The 16,976-nt window shown below is 46.0% G+C and overlaps 1 protein-coding gene across 1 annotated transcript in view; it reads left to right on the top strand.

Moving 5' to 3' along the window:
* Positions 1-187: 187 nt before the first annotated feature.
* The window catches only part of LOC120938113 (zona pellucida sperm-binding protein 4-like), a 34,929-nt gene continuing 18,140 nt past the window's right edge, over positions 188-16,976 (top strand). The window contains exons 1-10 of the mRNA XM_040351832.1: positions 188-415; positions 3,424-3,542; positions 4,346-4,436; positions 4,609-4,767; positions 5,190-5,374; positions 7,525-7,622; positions 7,707-7,837; positions 11,758-11,947; positions 12,027-12,177; positions 12,256-12,334. Of these exons, the coding sequence (XP_040207766.1) occupies positions 232-415; positions 3,424-3,542; positions 4,346-4,436; positions 4,609-4,767; positions 5,190-5,374; positions 7,525-7,622; positions 7,707-7,837; positions 11,758-11,947; positions 12,027-12,177; positions 12,256-12,334 (1,387 nt within the window). The 5' untranslated portion in view covers positions 188-231. The remainder of the gene's footprint in view (positions 416-3,423; positions 3,543-4,345; positions 4,437-4,608; positions 4,768-5,189; positions 5,375-7,524; positions 7,623-7,706; positions 7,838-11,757; positions 11,948-12,026; positions 12,178-12,255; positions 12,335-16,976) is intronic.

Raw genomic sequence — 16,976 nt, 5'->3', positions numbered from 1 at the left:
GTACCCAGTGTGAACCAGGGCTCATGGAACATAAAAAAAAAGTGCAACAAATGAATGAACCTTGATTGGTATGAAGAGACCCACAATCAGCAGTTCTCGGCCACCTTTGCAAGTATAAGGATCACCTGTGTGCATAGCAGTCCCTGACCAATCAGACTGAAGCCCCGCCCTCTCTCCAGGGTATAAATCTCAGGTCAGGGCTGAGGGTCAGGATTACAAGTGATCATCAAGATGGGATCTTCCAGGACAGGAATGGGCTTAGCACTGCTGTTGTGGAGCTTCAGTCTGTCCTGGTTGCTGTGTGAGGCCAATGGACACTTTGAAAGCTCCTCGCTCCTCCACTGTGCTCTGGACAAGATGGAATTGTCCTTTTCTATGCCCAACCAAGGGGCCACCTCTTCCCTCAAAGTGTTGGGTAAGTTTTTTTTTTTTTATTTCTTTCATATTTAACTTATTGTGGTTTAAGGTTAGAAATTGCACATGATGAATAGGGATCGGTGTGATATTATCCAGGATCTGCACTAGAATGTAGCCAATGTCCTGAGATAATAAAGATCTAGTGACTGGATGGGTACACCTCCTTATTACAAAGTGGAATTCAAGATTATTCCTCCCACCCTTACCAATCTACCCCACTGGGGAGATTTCACTTCCTGTACCACAAACAGGAAGTGGGGAGATATGGGGCAGCTGCCCCCCCCCCCATAGACTCCAGGGCACCCCCTTGCAATGAATGGGCTGCCCTACCCATGATTCATAGCGATAGGGCTGGATGGTGTGCCTATGCCTTCTACCTGCAGAGTAGTAAAAAAGTCTTGGGTTGTCCCCAGGGCTTTTTTTTTTCAGCAGGAACATGGGGAACACAGTTCCGTAACCTAGCTCTGAATGTATGTAATGGTGTTGGGGGTGGAACCAAGGAATGGTGCTTGGAGGTGGACACAAGGGGTGACTCAGGAGGGAGTTCCTGCACTGATTCTCTAAGGGGGGGGAAGCCCTGGTTGTCCCCAGAAAAGTAAGGTGGGTGGAATCTTCCAAAGAGGACACAATTTCTGGTGACCTGGGGGTCCCCAAGGGATTCCATTAATTTGCAGGTGTTTCCTCACTTTTTTTTTTTTTTTTGTTTTGCTATGAACAGGAAGTAAAGGGAAATCTCCCTAATGGGACACAGATGGCAAAAAAACTGACAGAGGTTATAACCTTCCCTTACTCTATCTGAAATTTTGCCTATACTCCGAATTTAACAGTAAATGTGCTATGTTGGTCAATGGGCTACATATAACTAAACCGTTCGGTCAACATTACGATTTGGGGGGGGGATGTAGTAAAGTAAATATACCGTCCTATTTGTTTACTTCTGGCCTAGATCTGTTATGTCTAACTCCACACAGTAATGCAAGGCTTTCTCCCTGGTGTGGAGTGTCGCGCTCGCCCCCCCTCCCTTGGACTACAGGAGAGTCAGGACGCCCACTAACACACAGCTCCTTTAACTATCTGCAACATAGAGAGCATCCTGACTCTCCTGTAGTCCAAGGGAGGGGGCGAGCACGACACTCCACACCAGGGAGAAAGCCTTGTATTACTGTGTGGAGTTACAGACAGAACAGGAAGTGAGGATTTCTCAGAAGAAATAAGGACATTTAAAAGCAAAATGGGAGGATGAGGTAAGTGAAGGACTGCACTAAGGTAAAGGAAGCTACTTAGGGGGGGGGAAATCCTTTACAACCCCTTAAGATGCCCTCCGCTGGAAATTCCAGGGTTTCAAAGTACCATATTTATCGCGGTATAACGCGCTCCCGCGTATACCGCGCATCCCTAAAGTTGCCCCCGAAATTCCTGTAAAAAAAAAATGTTATGATTTTATTACTTACAGTTTTGGTGTCTTCCCAGCGTCGTCCGGTCTGTCTGCGGCCTCGATGGTGTCCTCCCGACTTCTCCAGCGCGCGCCTCAAGTCGAGTCCCCGCTTCCTGCGCTCAGTTCGAACGCCTCCGCCGACATATACCGAGTGCAGTACATTCGGCAAGGCTCGGCTTCGCTCGCGCTTACGCTCTGTGACGTTTATGCGTGAGCACGAGCGAAGCCTAGCCGAGTGTACTGCACTTGGTATATGTCGGCGCAGGATTTCAAACTGAGCGCCGGAAGCGGCTATCGGCGTATATCGCGCACCCACGATTTTCCCCTTATTTTAAGGGGAAAATAGTGCGCAACATACGCCGATAAATACGGTAATTTCTCAAGCAAATCTAATCATGGCTCCATTGGGGGGGAGGGGGGGAGGATTTTCTATCTCAAAGGAAGTGAAGGGGAATCCCTTGGACCACCAGGTCACCAGAACTAGTGTCCCCTTCACGTCTGGGAACAACCCACAATTCTGCACTTTTAATGATCATAATATGTAGGACAAGTGGAGAGGGTGAATCCTAACAGACGGGTGTTCTAATCCCTCTCCACTCTGTACAAAAACTTACATTTTTTTTGCATTTTATTTCAGGTACTTGTATAGCGCAGTCAATTAACGTCGTACTTTACATATACATTGTACGTTCACATCAGTCCCTACCCTCAAGGAGCTCACAACCTAAGGTCCCTAACATAGGGTGACCAGACATTCCCGGTTTCCAGGGACAGTCCCCGGATTGAGGACACTGTCCCTGGACAAAGTTTGTCCCCGGATTGGATTTGAACAAGGGCTGGGGCATTTTCAAAAAACAGTCGGTGCCGAATAAAAAAAATCTGAACTGCACACCTCCACTCTGCCGCTCCTACTAGCTTAGGGGGGTGTATTTGTTTTCCATTATCTGTGCCCCTTTCTGATGATCATGTGCTGAGCGGAATATTTCTTCCATTTTGGGTGCATGCCCATTCGGCTCCGCTCGCTTCTTCTGCTTTGGCTCAAGTCCCGGCCAGCCTCCTGCCTGCTTATCTCCTTCCCTTCCTTGGCGGAGTGATCTTCCTTCCCCCACCCGGTAGTAGCCGCGGCCCAGAGAGTAAGACTTGATAGTATGTGAGGCAGGTGACGGGCAGAGAGTCGCTGATTGCCACCATTACTAGTAAAAACAAAATATGTCCCCATATTTCATTTTAAAAATCTAATCACCTTACCCTAACACGCATTCATACATAAACTAGGGCCAATTGACTTGCCAGCATGTCTTTAGAGTGAGCAAACCAGAGTACCTGGAGGAGCCCACACAGGCAGATGGTGTCGTGGTTGGGATTCAAACCAGCGTTTCTTTTTACTGCTAGGTGAAAGTACTAACCACTACATCACTGTGCCTTTTACTTATACTATAACTGTTTGTCTAACAAGGACTTTTCATGGTTTGGTTGGTCTAACAATCTTGTGCTAATCTGACTTCAGAAGTGAATATGACACTTGGTTTGGTATAATGTGCCTTGGTAAGTGACTAACTTTTTGTGTTCAGATTTCCAGGATAAATTTCAGGATCCTGCCAATGACTCTGCTTGTGGGATCTGGGTGAGTCATGGCTCCAATAACACAATGGTGATCGCTGCCTATGATGGATGCTTCGTAAGGGAAGAGGTAAGCCTGACATCACTGACTTGGGCTTTTTGATGCGGTCATGGGACAACTCCTTTCAAAGATGTAGGGTTCCAATAAAATCCAAAAACTATAAATCTGTTATCTATGCTAGTAATGCATTTGATGGGTGTATGTTTAGTCAGAACTTTAGTTCTGTAGAGCAAAGACTGTCTAGGTTTATTGTCCACCCCCTTAATGGGTCATCTGTCTGGCAACCATTACCACAAATGGGAGATCATTTAGCTGTTACCAGAACAAGCAGTGAAGGGAAATCAAATGACAACACCTGTTCTGGTGGCATGTCTCAAAGGCAATGTCCTCCCTTTAGAAGCTTTCACGTGTAGCATCTTCAGGACAGAGGTGAAGGGAGAACTTCCAAATTGGACAGTACTCTAACCCTTCGTTGGCAAAAAATCTCTCTACGCATGCTTGACCTGTGCTGGCTAGAAGTGGAAAGCCCCTGGTAACTTAGAAAATAAGTGCCTGAATCCTTGGTAGGTGGGGAGGTTTAGACATGGATCAGCAGGCTTTGGAACAAGGGATTGAGGCAACGCAACTTGGTTTGGTGAAATGCAGGGAGGTCTCCAAACCCATCTGCAGGCAGAGTGGCCCTTGGTACACTAGTCGTCCCAGTGACCACAAAGCCTACGGCTTTGTTTGCTTCCACCAATTCCTGGGCATTGTCTACTCCCACTGACCGCCGCCCCCCCTAAAGTTTGAACGGAAGAAAACGGGGCACCTTGTGTTAGAATTTGGGAGACCCCCTGGTGTAATGCGTACGGTGTTTTTATATTTTTCTCTAGGATGGGGACTATATGATGGTTCTGCTTCTGGAAGATAATGATGATGGTGTTGACCAATACAAGGCAGAGAAGAGATGTCCAATACAGAATGGTAACATGTCTAATCTTCTAAATGGGAATCTGAATTGTCCCCTGGGACAAAAGCACAATGTAGCTTCGTTACTTTGGGCGGGGGGGAGCTACTGGGACAGGGTATGTCTCGTTTCTGAAGTCCTAACTGTAGAAAAATCTAAATGTACTGCATGTTCTCCTTTCTTGTATAGAAGCCCTGGATGCCCCCAGCCCTGATGTCTGCTCTGCTGTTGCTCAAGGGGACAAACTGACCTGTGCTGACACTCCTGTAACCAGTGACTCCTGTGCTGCAATGGGATGCTGCTACTCCCCGGGCGATGCTTCAATGCCCTGTTTCTTTGGCGAAAAGTGTAAGTAGGATGTTGCTTGATGCACTAAAGTTGGGAAGCCATATTGGCCTGAACATACTATGGCCAGCCTGTAGGTAAAAACATAATGACCTGATTTTTTTTTTTTATTTCATAATTGAGAAACTTGAAGCCCAGTCTAGAATGTACGTAAAACAATCTTTGCACAATGGTGTTTAGAGCAAACGTGTGTCCTCTTTCCTAAGCCACACTTTGATCTTTTTTGGGTACAATGAACAACCCTCTGGGTGTCTCTAACATTTTAGAGCAGACCGTAGAAGGTCTTGCTCTCTTTGCTGCAATCAAACCTGTACAGATGCAAGTTGGATTAGGAAATTCATAAATACTGCAGTGGGCATGTTATCAGCGACTCAATAATTTCATGTCTGGTCTACATGGTGACAACCCAATCTTGTTTTCTACAGTGACTACACAATGCAGATTTGATGGCAACATGGTGATTGCAATGTCCAGTGAACTGACCGTGCCATCTCTACTTCTGGACTCTGTCAGGGTGATTGGATTGGACTCCTGCAGTGGACTGGCCGTAGATACCAGTAACTCCTTTGTAGTGTTCAGATTCCCATTATCCTGTGCCACAGCATATCAGGTAGGTATTGCAATACAGCCTGATTATAGCAGTCTGACCCTTATGGTGTTGGCAGGACTAACCTTTGCACATTTTACATATGACATTTGAGACATTTAGGACTGACAATTGCAGTTCTCGAACCTTATAAACTCTTTGCTACAATTCTGGTCTTTAGGCTGTGATATCACTTGGTAAAGGTGAATATTGGTTCAGCTTTTTCACCCAAAATGGTGAGGATGATGGCACCTTTGAACTTCACTATTGCTTCTAAAGATCATTGTGATGGAACTGTTGGCACCCAGCTTGGGTGCTTCCATCAGTATACATCTTCCTCCAGTCTGGAACCAGGTATTGTAGCTGACCACTAGGATTGCCACCTCATCCCTTTAAAACCGAACACATATGAACTACACAGGTTCTGTGGCTGATCAAAGGTGCTAATTAAACTTGGTGCCTTATCTGCATTAAATTGGCCTACAACTTTTTTTTTTTAAAGGGATGAGGTGGGCACCCATAATGGATACTCGCTTGGGAAAACTGAACGCTATTGGCAATTTGCACAATTTATAGCGCAGATCGGGTAGAACCTTATCACATTACCCTCACAATGCAAACTATGAACAGGAATGGAACGTCCAACAAACATAATCATTAAGCTAATTAAATTGGCCATCCAGGTGACGCAGTGCCCACCTAGACCATCCAAGCCCACAACTCCTGGATACAATGTATATTGCACATTTATCATAAACCTCCCACAATCGTTCAATAAAATAATGGTCACATCTCCAAGAGATGATCAGACAATGGGTGACTTGATTAACAAAAATGTACACAAATGAGACCTGCTTAACACCTTTAACAAGTGATGGTGAACTTTAGCACCCCAGATGTGTTAGAACTACATTTCCCATGATGCTCAACTACACTTCAGATTGCATGAGCATCATGGGAAATGTAGTTCCAAAACATCTGGGGTGCCAAGGTTCACCATCACTGCCTTGGACTATAGCAGGTGACCCCAGTATCTGTTCTTTGCGCTGATCATAGTCACATCTTCTCGGTCTAGTCTTTGCTGTGGGGTTCCCTCCTCGGTAGCATTCCTGTAAAAGCCAGTGTCCATGGACCACCCTGCAGGCCCCTGTTTGGGTTGAGTCAGTCCAGCAAAGTTGCATAGTTGGTCAGGTTGAGAAGTCCATCTAGTTCAACCATAAAAAATAAACCATCCCATATACCAGGGATATGCAATTAGCGGACCTCCAGCTGTTGCAGAACTACAAGTCCCATGAAGCATAGCAAGAGTCTGACAGCCACAAGCATGACACCCAGAGGCATGATGGGATTTGTAGTTTTGCAACAGCTGGAGGTCCACTAATTGCATATCCCTGCCATATACCAATATACCCAGTTCTTCAAGGGGAAGGTGGAAAAGCCCCAGCAGAGCACGATCCAATTTGCTACAGCAAGGAAGAAAATTCCTTTCCGGGCAACCCCCCACCCCCCAGAGGCAATTTTTTTGTTTTTTTTCCTCTCTTCTGGAATAACTTTACCTATAAATGCCAGTACCCAGTTATTTTGTGTGAACTTACGGAAAGAATCCAGACCTTTCCTAAAGCAATCTACTGATCTGGCCAGAACCACCTCTGGAGGGAGTCTATTCCACAGCTTACTGTGAAGAAACCTTTCCGTATTTAGAGATGACCTTTTTCCTATAGACGTAAAGTGAATAACTACATCAAGTTCACTATATGGACCCCCCGTATATAGTTGTACATGTTGCTTAAGGCCCCCCCCTTTAATCTCATCAAGAGAATAAATGCAGTTCCTCTAATCTTTCCTCATAGCCGCGCTCCTCCATGCCTCTTATCAGTTTGGCTATAGACCAGCTGAAATTCAGCCAATTTAGGATGACTGCTCAATTCATGAGTGATCCAACTATTTCCTTCATGAACTGGCTTAATTGGCACTCCAATACTCTACTGCACCATCAACCCTACTCCTGTGCTTCTCTAAAACCTGCTTAACAGACTCTTCTGTAGGTTTCTTGTGCTGTACAAAAAGCTACTTTATTTCTATATGATGTAAACGCTTCTGGTGGGTGGTATTGCCTTTAAAATGTCATTGACTACCTATCCTGGTTTGTTGGAATCACACTTTTCTTCACCCAGGTGCCCAATGGTCCCATGAACTATGAAGCTACTATTGAAGCTGGTAGACAAATCCAGACCTGGCAAGGATCTTCTATTACTAGGGACAGTACAATGAGGTAAGATGAGCAATCCCGCTGTAGTACATGATGGGATTGGGGAGGGGGGTGCACACTGTATCTAATCCTGTACTGTTTCTCTAGGGTGACTGTGCAGTGCAGCTTCATTCAAACTGGTATTGTGCCCCTGCTGAGTTTTACAGTCAACACTTTGCCACCACCTCTTCCTGTCAGTACATCTGGGCCTCTTGAGCTGGAGATGAGGATTGCACAAGGTGAGAATACAAGTCTTCAACTTGACTAGTGGAAGCTTATTGGCTTGCTTCTAGCTAGTGCCTATTGGTGTAATCCAGGGGTCACCAACTTTCTAAACAAAGGGCCAGTTTACTCTGGGGGGGGGGGTCATATGTGGATAATGTCCTGGCATCAGGAGTAAGCTATGGCCCATTAAAGTAATGGTGCCCCACTGTGTGGGAGGAATAATGGCCATTGGTGTCACTGTCAGTAATTCCCCCAAGGGTCACAGTTTGTAGATTTATGTTGCATTACACTGATCTCCAGTCATCGCAAAAATCTGTGTAGCAAGGTCCCCTTTGGTCTGAGAACCTCGAGTTGTGGAGAGCCGACATCCTGTGTAGAGTGGGTTACAAGGCATAGTGGGTGTGATTCCTCTTGTAACAAACTGTATTTATATTTTTTTTGTTAACCACTTACCCCCCGGACCATATTGCTGGTCAAAGATCAGAGCACTCTTTTCGATTCGGGACTGCGTCGCTTTAACTGACAATTGCGCGGTCGTGCGACGTGGCTCCCAAACAAAATTGGCTTTTTTTTTTTTCCCCCACAAATAGAGCTTTCTTTTGGTGGTATTTGATCACCTCTGCGGTTTTATTTTTTGCGCTATAAACAAAAAAATGGATACTTTTTGCTGTAATAAATATCCCCCAAAAATATATAAAAAAAGTTTTCCTCAGTTTAGGCCGATACGTGTTCTTCTACGTATTTTTCGTAAAAAAAAATCGCAATAAGCGTTTATTGATTGGTTTGCGCAAAAGTTATAGCGTTTACAAAATAGGGGGTATTTTTATGTCATTTTTATTATATTTTTTTTACTAGTAATGGCGGCGGTCAGCGATTTTATTCTTTTTCGGTACTGCGACATTATGGCAGACACTTCGGACACTTGACACATTTTTGGGACCAGTGGCATTTTTATAGCAATCAGTGCTATAAAAATGCATTGGATTACTATAAAAATGCCACTGGCAGGGAAGGGGTTAACACTAGGGGGCGGGGAAGGGGTTAAGTATGTTCCCTGGGTGTGTTCTTACTGTGGGTGGGGGGGGTGGCGGCCTCACTAGGGGAAACACTGATCCTCTGTTCATACATTGTATGAACAGAAGATCAGCATTTCCCCTGCTGACAGGACCGAGAGCTGTGTGTTTACACACACAGCTCCTGGTCCCTGCTCTGTAACGAGCAATCGCGGGTGCCCGGCGGCAATCGCGCCGGGCACGGGAGTCCGGGGCGAGCGCGCCTCCGGCGGCGCGCACGCGCCCCTAGTAGCCGCTCTAAGAGCCGACGTAGTATGACGTGCTCTCGCCCAGGAGAGCCGACCTGCTGCCGTAGAATGACGGCGGCTGGTCGGCAAGCAGTTAAGCGCTGCACAAACTTTTGGCACTATATACAACCTGTGTAATAATGCAAGGTTAATTCATGGGCACCAGACACTTCGGGAAAATCTTTGCGTTCAAGAACAGAACTTTAGGGCCAGGACACCCTTAAGTAGTTGCAATGGTAATTAGACTCTGACTTCTATAAGTAGACAGCCATGCAGGAAAAGGCCCCCAGCTGGACACTGTCTGCATATGTAGGATTGCTGTCTCCTATGGCAACAGTTTCTAACACAAGTTGTAATTCCTCTACAGTCACTCTTGTAGCTCCCAGTCTCTCCTCACTAGACTTGCTGATCCACTGCCACTGGATCTCCTGAGCTCTTCCTACCTTCTCACTGAGTATATTCCTCAAGTGTCACCCCCGCTTTCCTGTTGGGTCCCTATCTTGGCACAAAAGGCTGCTTTTCAAGCGTCGCCTCTGCTGGCTTGATGCCTGCTGAAGTTCCCTGTAACGGTCACCACCGTTTACGACCTTATATCAACCCACAACAGCTTATCCGACACACCGACAAACCAGCAGACACGATCCATAACAATTCCCCAGAAAATGAGACTGACAGCTCTATTCTCTGCTTCAAAATGTATGAACACTTTTTTAATGGTAACTTTCAGTCTTGTATACAGTTACAAGGCATGTTTCAGTAATTGCAGGGACAAAACTCTCCACCCACACATCCCACCATGGGGGGCTTCAATCACATTCTTTTATCAATAGAATTCAAACAAAACGCCATCAGTTCCCCTCAATCCACATCTTTAGACAGAATAAACCAACACTTGGCTCATATTACAGGATCTTGAGATATTGCAATCAGTAATGTCCCCTGTCATGTAATTTCTAATTAATATTTCTGTTACCCTATGCCCAAAATGGACACGGGGTGACCCTAGACACAAGAGTTATTAGTGACGCTGGCACAGGAGTACCCCTCATCTTTCCAAAGTCTGTCATGGGTCATTCAGTTACATTCCCCAATTCTTCACCATCCCTGGTTGGTGAGAATATTGCTCTGGTACTTGCTTCAGCTACTCGCTGGTAATAAGGTGGTCGGTCCTTTTAGTGGCAACAGGCTGGCAGAACCGTTATGGCTAGACTGCAGTGCCAACCCTACTCTCTTGCTTCTGAATAGGCCCTCAGACTCTGGCCTAGCGGCACAACATATCCACCCAGACAGCTGTCCAGATGGCACAGAACTCGATCACCTGACTCCACCCAAATGGGCTCTCCCAGCAGGCCAAAGGACCCAAGAAGATCCCTGCCCATGGCTGAGATGCCCCATCTATTTCTAATCTGTCCTTGCAATGCCCTGGTTTTATCTAATGTCACCAGATACTGGCCATCTAGTGAGAGAAGTGCAGCAATTCCAGAAATGGGGTGGAATCACTCAATTGGCCAAGGCAACTATACCTGCAGGTAAACTTGCTAGCAACCCTGCCTAACATCAGGGTGCTACACATGGAAAGGGGCAAAGTATGTTTATTAACACCTGGGGAAGGTGGATATTCAAAGCTGTGCCTCAACTCCAAAACCCTATTATGCCTGTCAGTCATTCAGAGTAGCTGTTCTCAGATCCTAACATGGAGCTCTGCCAGAGGGAGGTTCTTGCTGGCTCCATTTAAGGGCTACTAATCATTGACATAAACCGTGGTGGTGGCAGCCCAGTTCTTACTGCTAACCTGTTCTCTGCCTCATGAATTCCCTAGTAGCTCATGCTGGCTTACCTTGGCTCTTGGATTAACAAAAGCTGCAATGTGTTGCGAATGGGTGACTGTTGTAGTTTAGCTAGGGTTATGGACATGCGATGGTGCTTATGGCTGGAACATTAACATTCCCAGAAGTACCAGGTAGCTTCACTTGGCATTTAACTCCTTTGCCTTAAAATGCCATAAAGGACATGACCTCTAACAAAACGGGCCATGTAACTTGTACAGTCTGTGGTATTGCATCAAAAGGGTGTGACAATGGCATAATCTCAAAGCAAGTGATCGGCATGCTAACTGGCCTCTTGTCAACGTCTGCATCTGGGAATTTATTCATCAGATGTTATGATTGTTGGGTCCATCATGACTTTCATATATAGGTTTCCAAACCAGATGCTTTTAAGGACTGCTTGTAGTTCCGTTTACTTCTAGTTTTCCAGTCAAGCCCTGATGGAAGGCGGCACTTGGACCCCCAAAACACACTTTTTATTTTTTTTTTATTTTTTTTTTTAAACCCTTGCTTAACAAAGTAACATTTGTATCTGGACCTCTTGGGTGTCAACTCCCATCACATGACTTGCATATTCTTCCATAAAATATTTTTTCAGTTTTAGATGTAAAACTCTTCATCTGTTCAATAAAGCCTTGTGCCTTCCTCTTAGGGTTGGCTTCCCCAGGGATAAGATGTGTTCATTGGAAGAATTTCCTTTGTCTAGTAAAAGGGACTTCCTTTCATGGGGGTTCATGAACCAACCACTTAAGAACTTTATAAAGAGAAAATTGTTGCCCTTGTGTAACATGTTCGCTATGTAATGCAGATTTCGACTATGCCTCATACTACACTGATGCCCAGTACCCTGTGGTCAAAGTGCTCAGAGACCCAGTCTACCTGGAGGTTCGCATCATCGGCAGAACAGATCCAAACCTGGTCCTTGTCCTAAATGACTGCTGGGCTACCAACTCTGCAGATCCTATGCCCCTTCCTCAATGGCCCATCTTGTTTGACAGGTGAGTAATGGAATCTGTAGAATGGAAGTTATCCCGTCTACCTTGTGAAGATGTCAATTCTCCAATCTTTCGGTTTCAGTTGCCCTTTTAATGGAGACAACTACCTGAGCCAGCTGATTCCTGTCGGAGCTCCTTCACAGGCTGTACCTATACCAAGCTACTACCAGCGCTTTTTGGTCAGCACCTTCACATTTGTGGACTCCACCACCCAACTTGCCCTTGAAGGACTGGTAAATGAATACAATGTCTTGTATGTCTCTTTATCTAATGCTTTGCTGTGATTTAATTGTGTATAAACTTGTCTTCAGGTATACTTCCACTGCAGTGCTTCTGTTTGTGTTCCATCTGCCAGGGACAGCTGTGTGGTTTCTTGTGGTCAAAGGAGAAGTGAGTATTTTATATTTGGGTTGCAGAATCTTGGGTTTTTCACGACTCACTTTAAATAAAAGGGAAACTTTTTGAAGAACATCTACTATAGAATTTAAACTTGATCCTATTTTTTTAGGGAGAATGGCTGAACTTCATTCTCTGAAGAACACAGTGACTTCCCAAGGACCTGTTGCATTTGTTTCTGTGGATCATAAAGCAATCCTAAAACTAGAAGGTAATTAATCTGGGGGGGGGGGATGGTTGGCTTCAGCTGAGATTCAAGACTTACACTTTTTTTTCTCTTCTCTTAGGTACTGATCCATCAGATTACTCCGCATTGGACCTGGCTAGAGCGCTGGCAACTGCTGGGGTTGTTGGGTCTGTGGCTGTTGCTGTTCTAGGCTTGTGGATGTACCGCAGGAGTCAAACATGTAACCTGAAAACTGCAAATGTTTAAATAAATTATTTTTCTAAATCTGTCTCCTAGCTTTATTCCCAACATGGTTCCTGAAAGACCTAAAATCAGCTTTGTTGCTTGAAATTGATGCTGGTCAAATGGTTTCCCACCCAAAAATACATAACAGGTTATCCTTCGAAATGGGCTAGGATAGGACTTTTACCTGCTAACTTGGCTATTATCCTGCCTCAGTTTGGTTATGTATGTATTGGCCCAATCATGTTAAAAGCCTGAATGCTTAAAGTTGCTCTCAAGCAGCAGATGTAAAGGGATTGGTCAAACTGTTAGTGGTGCCACTGAGAATTTGTTCACCTTGAGCCGACTGGGGGCAGGGCTGTCACCAGGAATTATGGGGCCCTTACACAGCTTCATGCATGGGCCCCCTAGAGCAGGGGGGTGCTGCCGCCTCAAATTGAGAAGCGGGGGGGCCCTTTAAAAAAAAAAAAAGGGGTTGCCATCGAGGCCTCTTACAGGTGTACTGCCTGTCCCCCCCCCCGATGGTTGCCCTGACTGGGGGACCTGCATCATGCTGTCCCTCTTGCCTATAAGAGGGTTGTAACCAGGAAGATCTACAGACTTCTTGATGAAGGTGTAGCTATTACCCAATGTACAAGTGTTGTGTTCCCTTAAAATCTAGGGCCGTCTCGTCACTAGATTGCCAGGAGGTGCATTACCTCTAGCCAGAACTTTGGCTGGTGTAAGCTTATTTCCTTACTTCAGCCACTTTAACTTTGCTCTTGTCCATCCTGGGCTTTCTCAAACCTAGCCTCATATTTCTAATGGCTTTATTGGCTACTTGATGGCTGAAGCCTATTTCTCAGCAAGCTGAGATGGGGGTTCTGTAAAGCTTGCCTCTGCTAGTAACAGGGATATTGGGTAAAGTAACATGGCTAACAGTTGCCAGTCTTTGCCCCAGACTGTAGTCATGCCTGATTGTGATAAGGGAACTGAAGAGCATGCTTGGTACTAATGTGAATGAAGCTGAGGGCACCTGGCTTGCATCCTGACTTTTTAACCCCCCCCCCCAAAAAGACCTCGTTAGGTCCAAGTTAAGGGGGCTTTGTGCTTGTCTTAAAGGGGTGGTTTTTCCCTCTCTGACCTAAAGTCAACTTTCCAATCTATAGGAGCCCTAAAGATATTGAAAAGACAAAAACTGATTGCAACTAAAGTATTGTCAGGTCTCAGTAAAACAGATCATTTATTATAAGTCATTGGGTTCCCCAATGGGTCTTGTATTAAGGGGAACCAAAATGAAGAAAAATTGTGGGGGTCCCCCCAAAATCCATACCAGGCCCTTCAGGTATGAATGTTAAGGGGAACCCTGCACCAAATGTACTTAAGTGGCAAGATTTCATTACAGAACCTTATCCGAGCACGCAACCTGGCAGGCCGTGGAAAAGGACGAGAGTGCCCCCCCCCCCCCGAACCAGGCCACATGCCCTCATGGGGAGGGCCTCATCCCTTGCCCAGTGGTTGTGTGGGGCTTATTTGAATCTGGAAGTCTCCGTATTTGATAGCAGGGTACATTGTATGCCCCTGCCCCCCACCATTTCACAAAGTGGTAAGACAGACAGCTTGGGACAAGTCCTTTATTAAAAAAAAAAAATGTCCAGCGATGTACACCCCCCCCCCCCCCCCCAGGAGACAAAAAAGCCGCAACAGTTCAGCCTCTGTGGGAGGCTCCCGCCAAGCAACACCTCTCCTGCTAGTGACAGCTGTTATATACCTGAGGGCGGGGCCGTCCAGTGATGTAAACGGGTGACCCCACCCTCGGGTATATAACTGCTGTCAAATCGAGAGAAGCGTGAGTCAGCAGGAGCCTCCAATGGAGGCGGAGCTGTTCAGCTGGATAGAAGATAAATGGACATCACTAGACTTAATATATAATAAAGGACTTGTCCTAAAGTGTCGTTTTTACTATCTTTGACACTTTTTTTTGAGAAATGGTAGGTACAATGTACCCCTTACCAATTCGCATGGGGGGGTGGAATCTAAGGGTCTGGATTTTGGGGGGGGCCCCTTACATCATATAAAAAAAATTATGCAGGGTTCCCCTTAATATCCATACCAGACACGAAGAGCCTGGTATCAATTTTGGGGGGACCCCCACACTGTTTTGGGCTCAGGTTTACCTTAATATAAGACACAAAGGGCCGGGTGGGGGGGTGGTCAGAAACTCATGCCGTTTTTCAATGAATTTTATCTGTATTGCCGGGACCTGACAATTCATTACAGCCACGAGTAGTTTTAATTTTTTTTTTTAGGAAATGTCATTTTGCTGCAAGACTGTTCTAAACACGGGAAAAATGTGCCACTTTACAGGTATACTATAGACCCACAAGCACACTCCCGAGGCACGTGTGCGCCTGCTAGGCGGCAAATTCAAAGGGACGTACAGGTACGACCATTTGCCTGCTCGTGCCATTCTGCTGACTTATATAGGTGGACGGGAAGCGGTTAAAGGAATATTTCATTCTTATTGTTTCACTATAAGCATGATTAAAATCGCTGCTCCCAGATGTTAAAGCTTTTTCTGCATTGATCCCTGGGGCAGGACCCGGGTCCCCAAACACTTTTTATGACAATACCTTGCATATAAGCCTTTAAAATTAGCACTTTGATTTTTCATGTTTGTGTTCCAAAGACTTAAACAATGTTCGAAATATATATATATATTTTTTTTTTTTTCCAAGTACTGGTGTGACCCGAACGGGGGGGGTGTTCGGCTCAGCCTTATATATTTGTACATGGTGGTCATCCCCCCCCTTAATCTCCTCGTCTCAAGAGAATAAATTCAGTTCCTCTAATCTTTCCTCATAGCTGAGCTCCTCCATGCCTCTTATCAGTTTGGTTGCCCTTCTCTGCACTTTCTCCAGTTCCCTGATATCCATTTTGAGAACTGGAGCCCAAAACTGAACTGCATATTCCAGATGAGGTCTTACTAATGATTTGTACAGGGGGGGGGCAAAATGATATCTCTCTCTGGAGTCCATACCTCTCTTATACAAGAAAGGACTTTGCTTGCTTTGGAAACCGCAGCTTGGCATTGCATGTTATTATTGAGCTTATGATCTACCGAAACCCCCGGATCCTTCTCCGCTACGGATCCCCCCAGATCCTTCTCCACTACGGACCCCCCCAAGATCCTTCTCCGCTACGGATCTCCCCCAAGATCCTTCTCCGCTACGGATCCCCCCACAAAGATCCTTCTCCGCTACGGATCCCCCCCAAGATCCTTCTCTGCTACGGATCCCCCCCCAAGATCCTTCTCCGCTACGGATCCCCCCCCCAAGATCCTTCTCCGCTACGGATCCCCCCCCCAAGATCCTTCTCCGCTACGGATCCCCCCCCAAGATCCTTCTCCGCTACGGATCCCCCCCCCCAAGATCCTTCTCCGCTACGGATCCCCCCCCCAAGATCCTTCTCCGCTACGGATCCCCCCCAAGATCCTTCTCCGCTACGGATCCCCCCCCAAGATCCTTCTCCGCTACGGATCCCTCCAGTTGTACTCACCCTCGTATGTATGATGCATATTCTTAGCCCCCAAGTGCAGAACTTTACGTTTTATTAACATTAAACCTCATCTGCCACATAGTCGCCCAATCAGACAGAGCATTGAGGTCGGCTTGTATATTGGAGACATCCTGTGAGGACGTTATTCCCCTGCATAGCTTGGTGTCATCTGCAAAGACAGAAATGTTACTTTTGATCCCAGACCCGATATCATAAAGATATTAAAAAGTAAGGGTCCCAACACTGAACCTTGGGGTACACCACTGAGAACCTTGGACCATTCAGAGTAAGAATCATTAACCACGACTCTCTGAATTCTGTCTTTCAGACAGTTTTCTATCCATTTACAAACTGATATTTCCAATCCTGTAGACCTTACCTTACACATGATCCAAGTGTGTGGAGCTGTATTGAACGCTTTTGCAAAGTCCAAGTATACCATGTCCACTGCCACCCCTCTGCCCACGTATACCACGCCCACTGCCACCCCTCTGTCCAAGTATACCACACCCATTGCCACCCCTCTGTCCAAGTATACCACACCCATCGCCACCCCTCTGTCCAAGTATACCACGTCCACGCCTCTGCCCTAATATACCACATCCACTGCCACCCCTCTGCCCACTGATTCCACGTCCACAGCCACCACTGTGATTTGCAGTCCAGGGACCTCGCCTGTGGAATGCACTA

The sequence above is a fragment of the Rana temporaria genome, chromosome 4 (assembly GCF_905171775.1).
Source record: "Rana temporaria chromosome 4, aRanTem1.1, whole genome shotgun sequence".
Classification (NCBI taxonomy): domain Eukaryota; kingdom Metazoa; phylum Chordata; class Amphibia; order Anura; family Ranidae; genus Rana; species Rana temporaria.
This window is presented reverse-complemented; position numbering and strand designations above follow the sequence as displayed.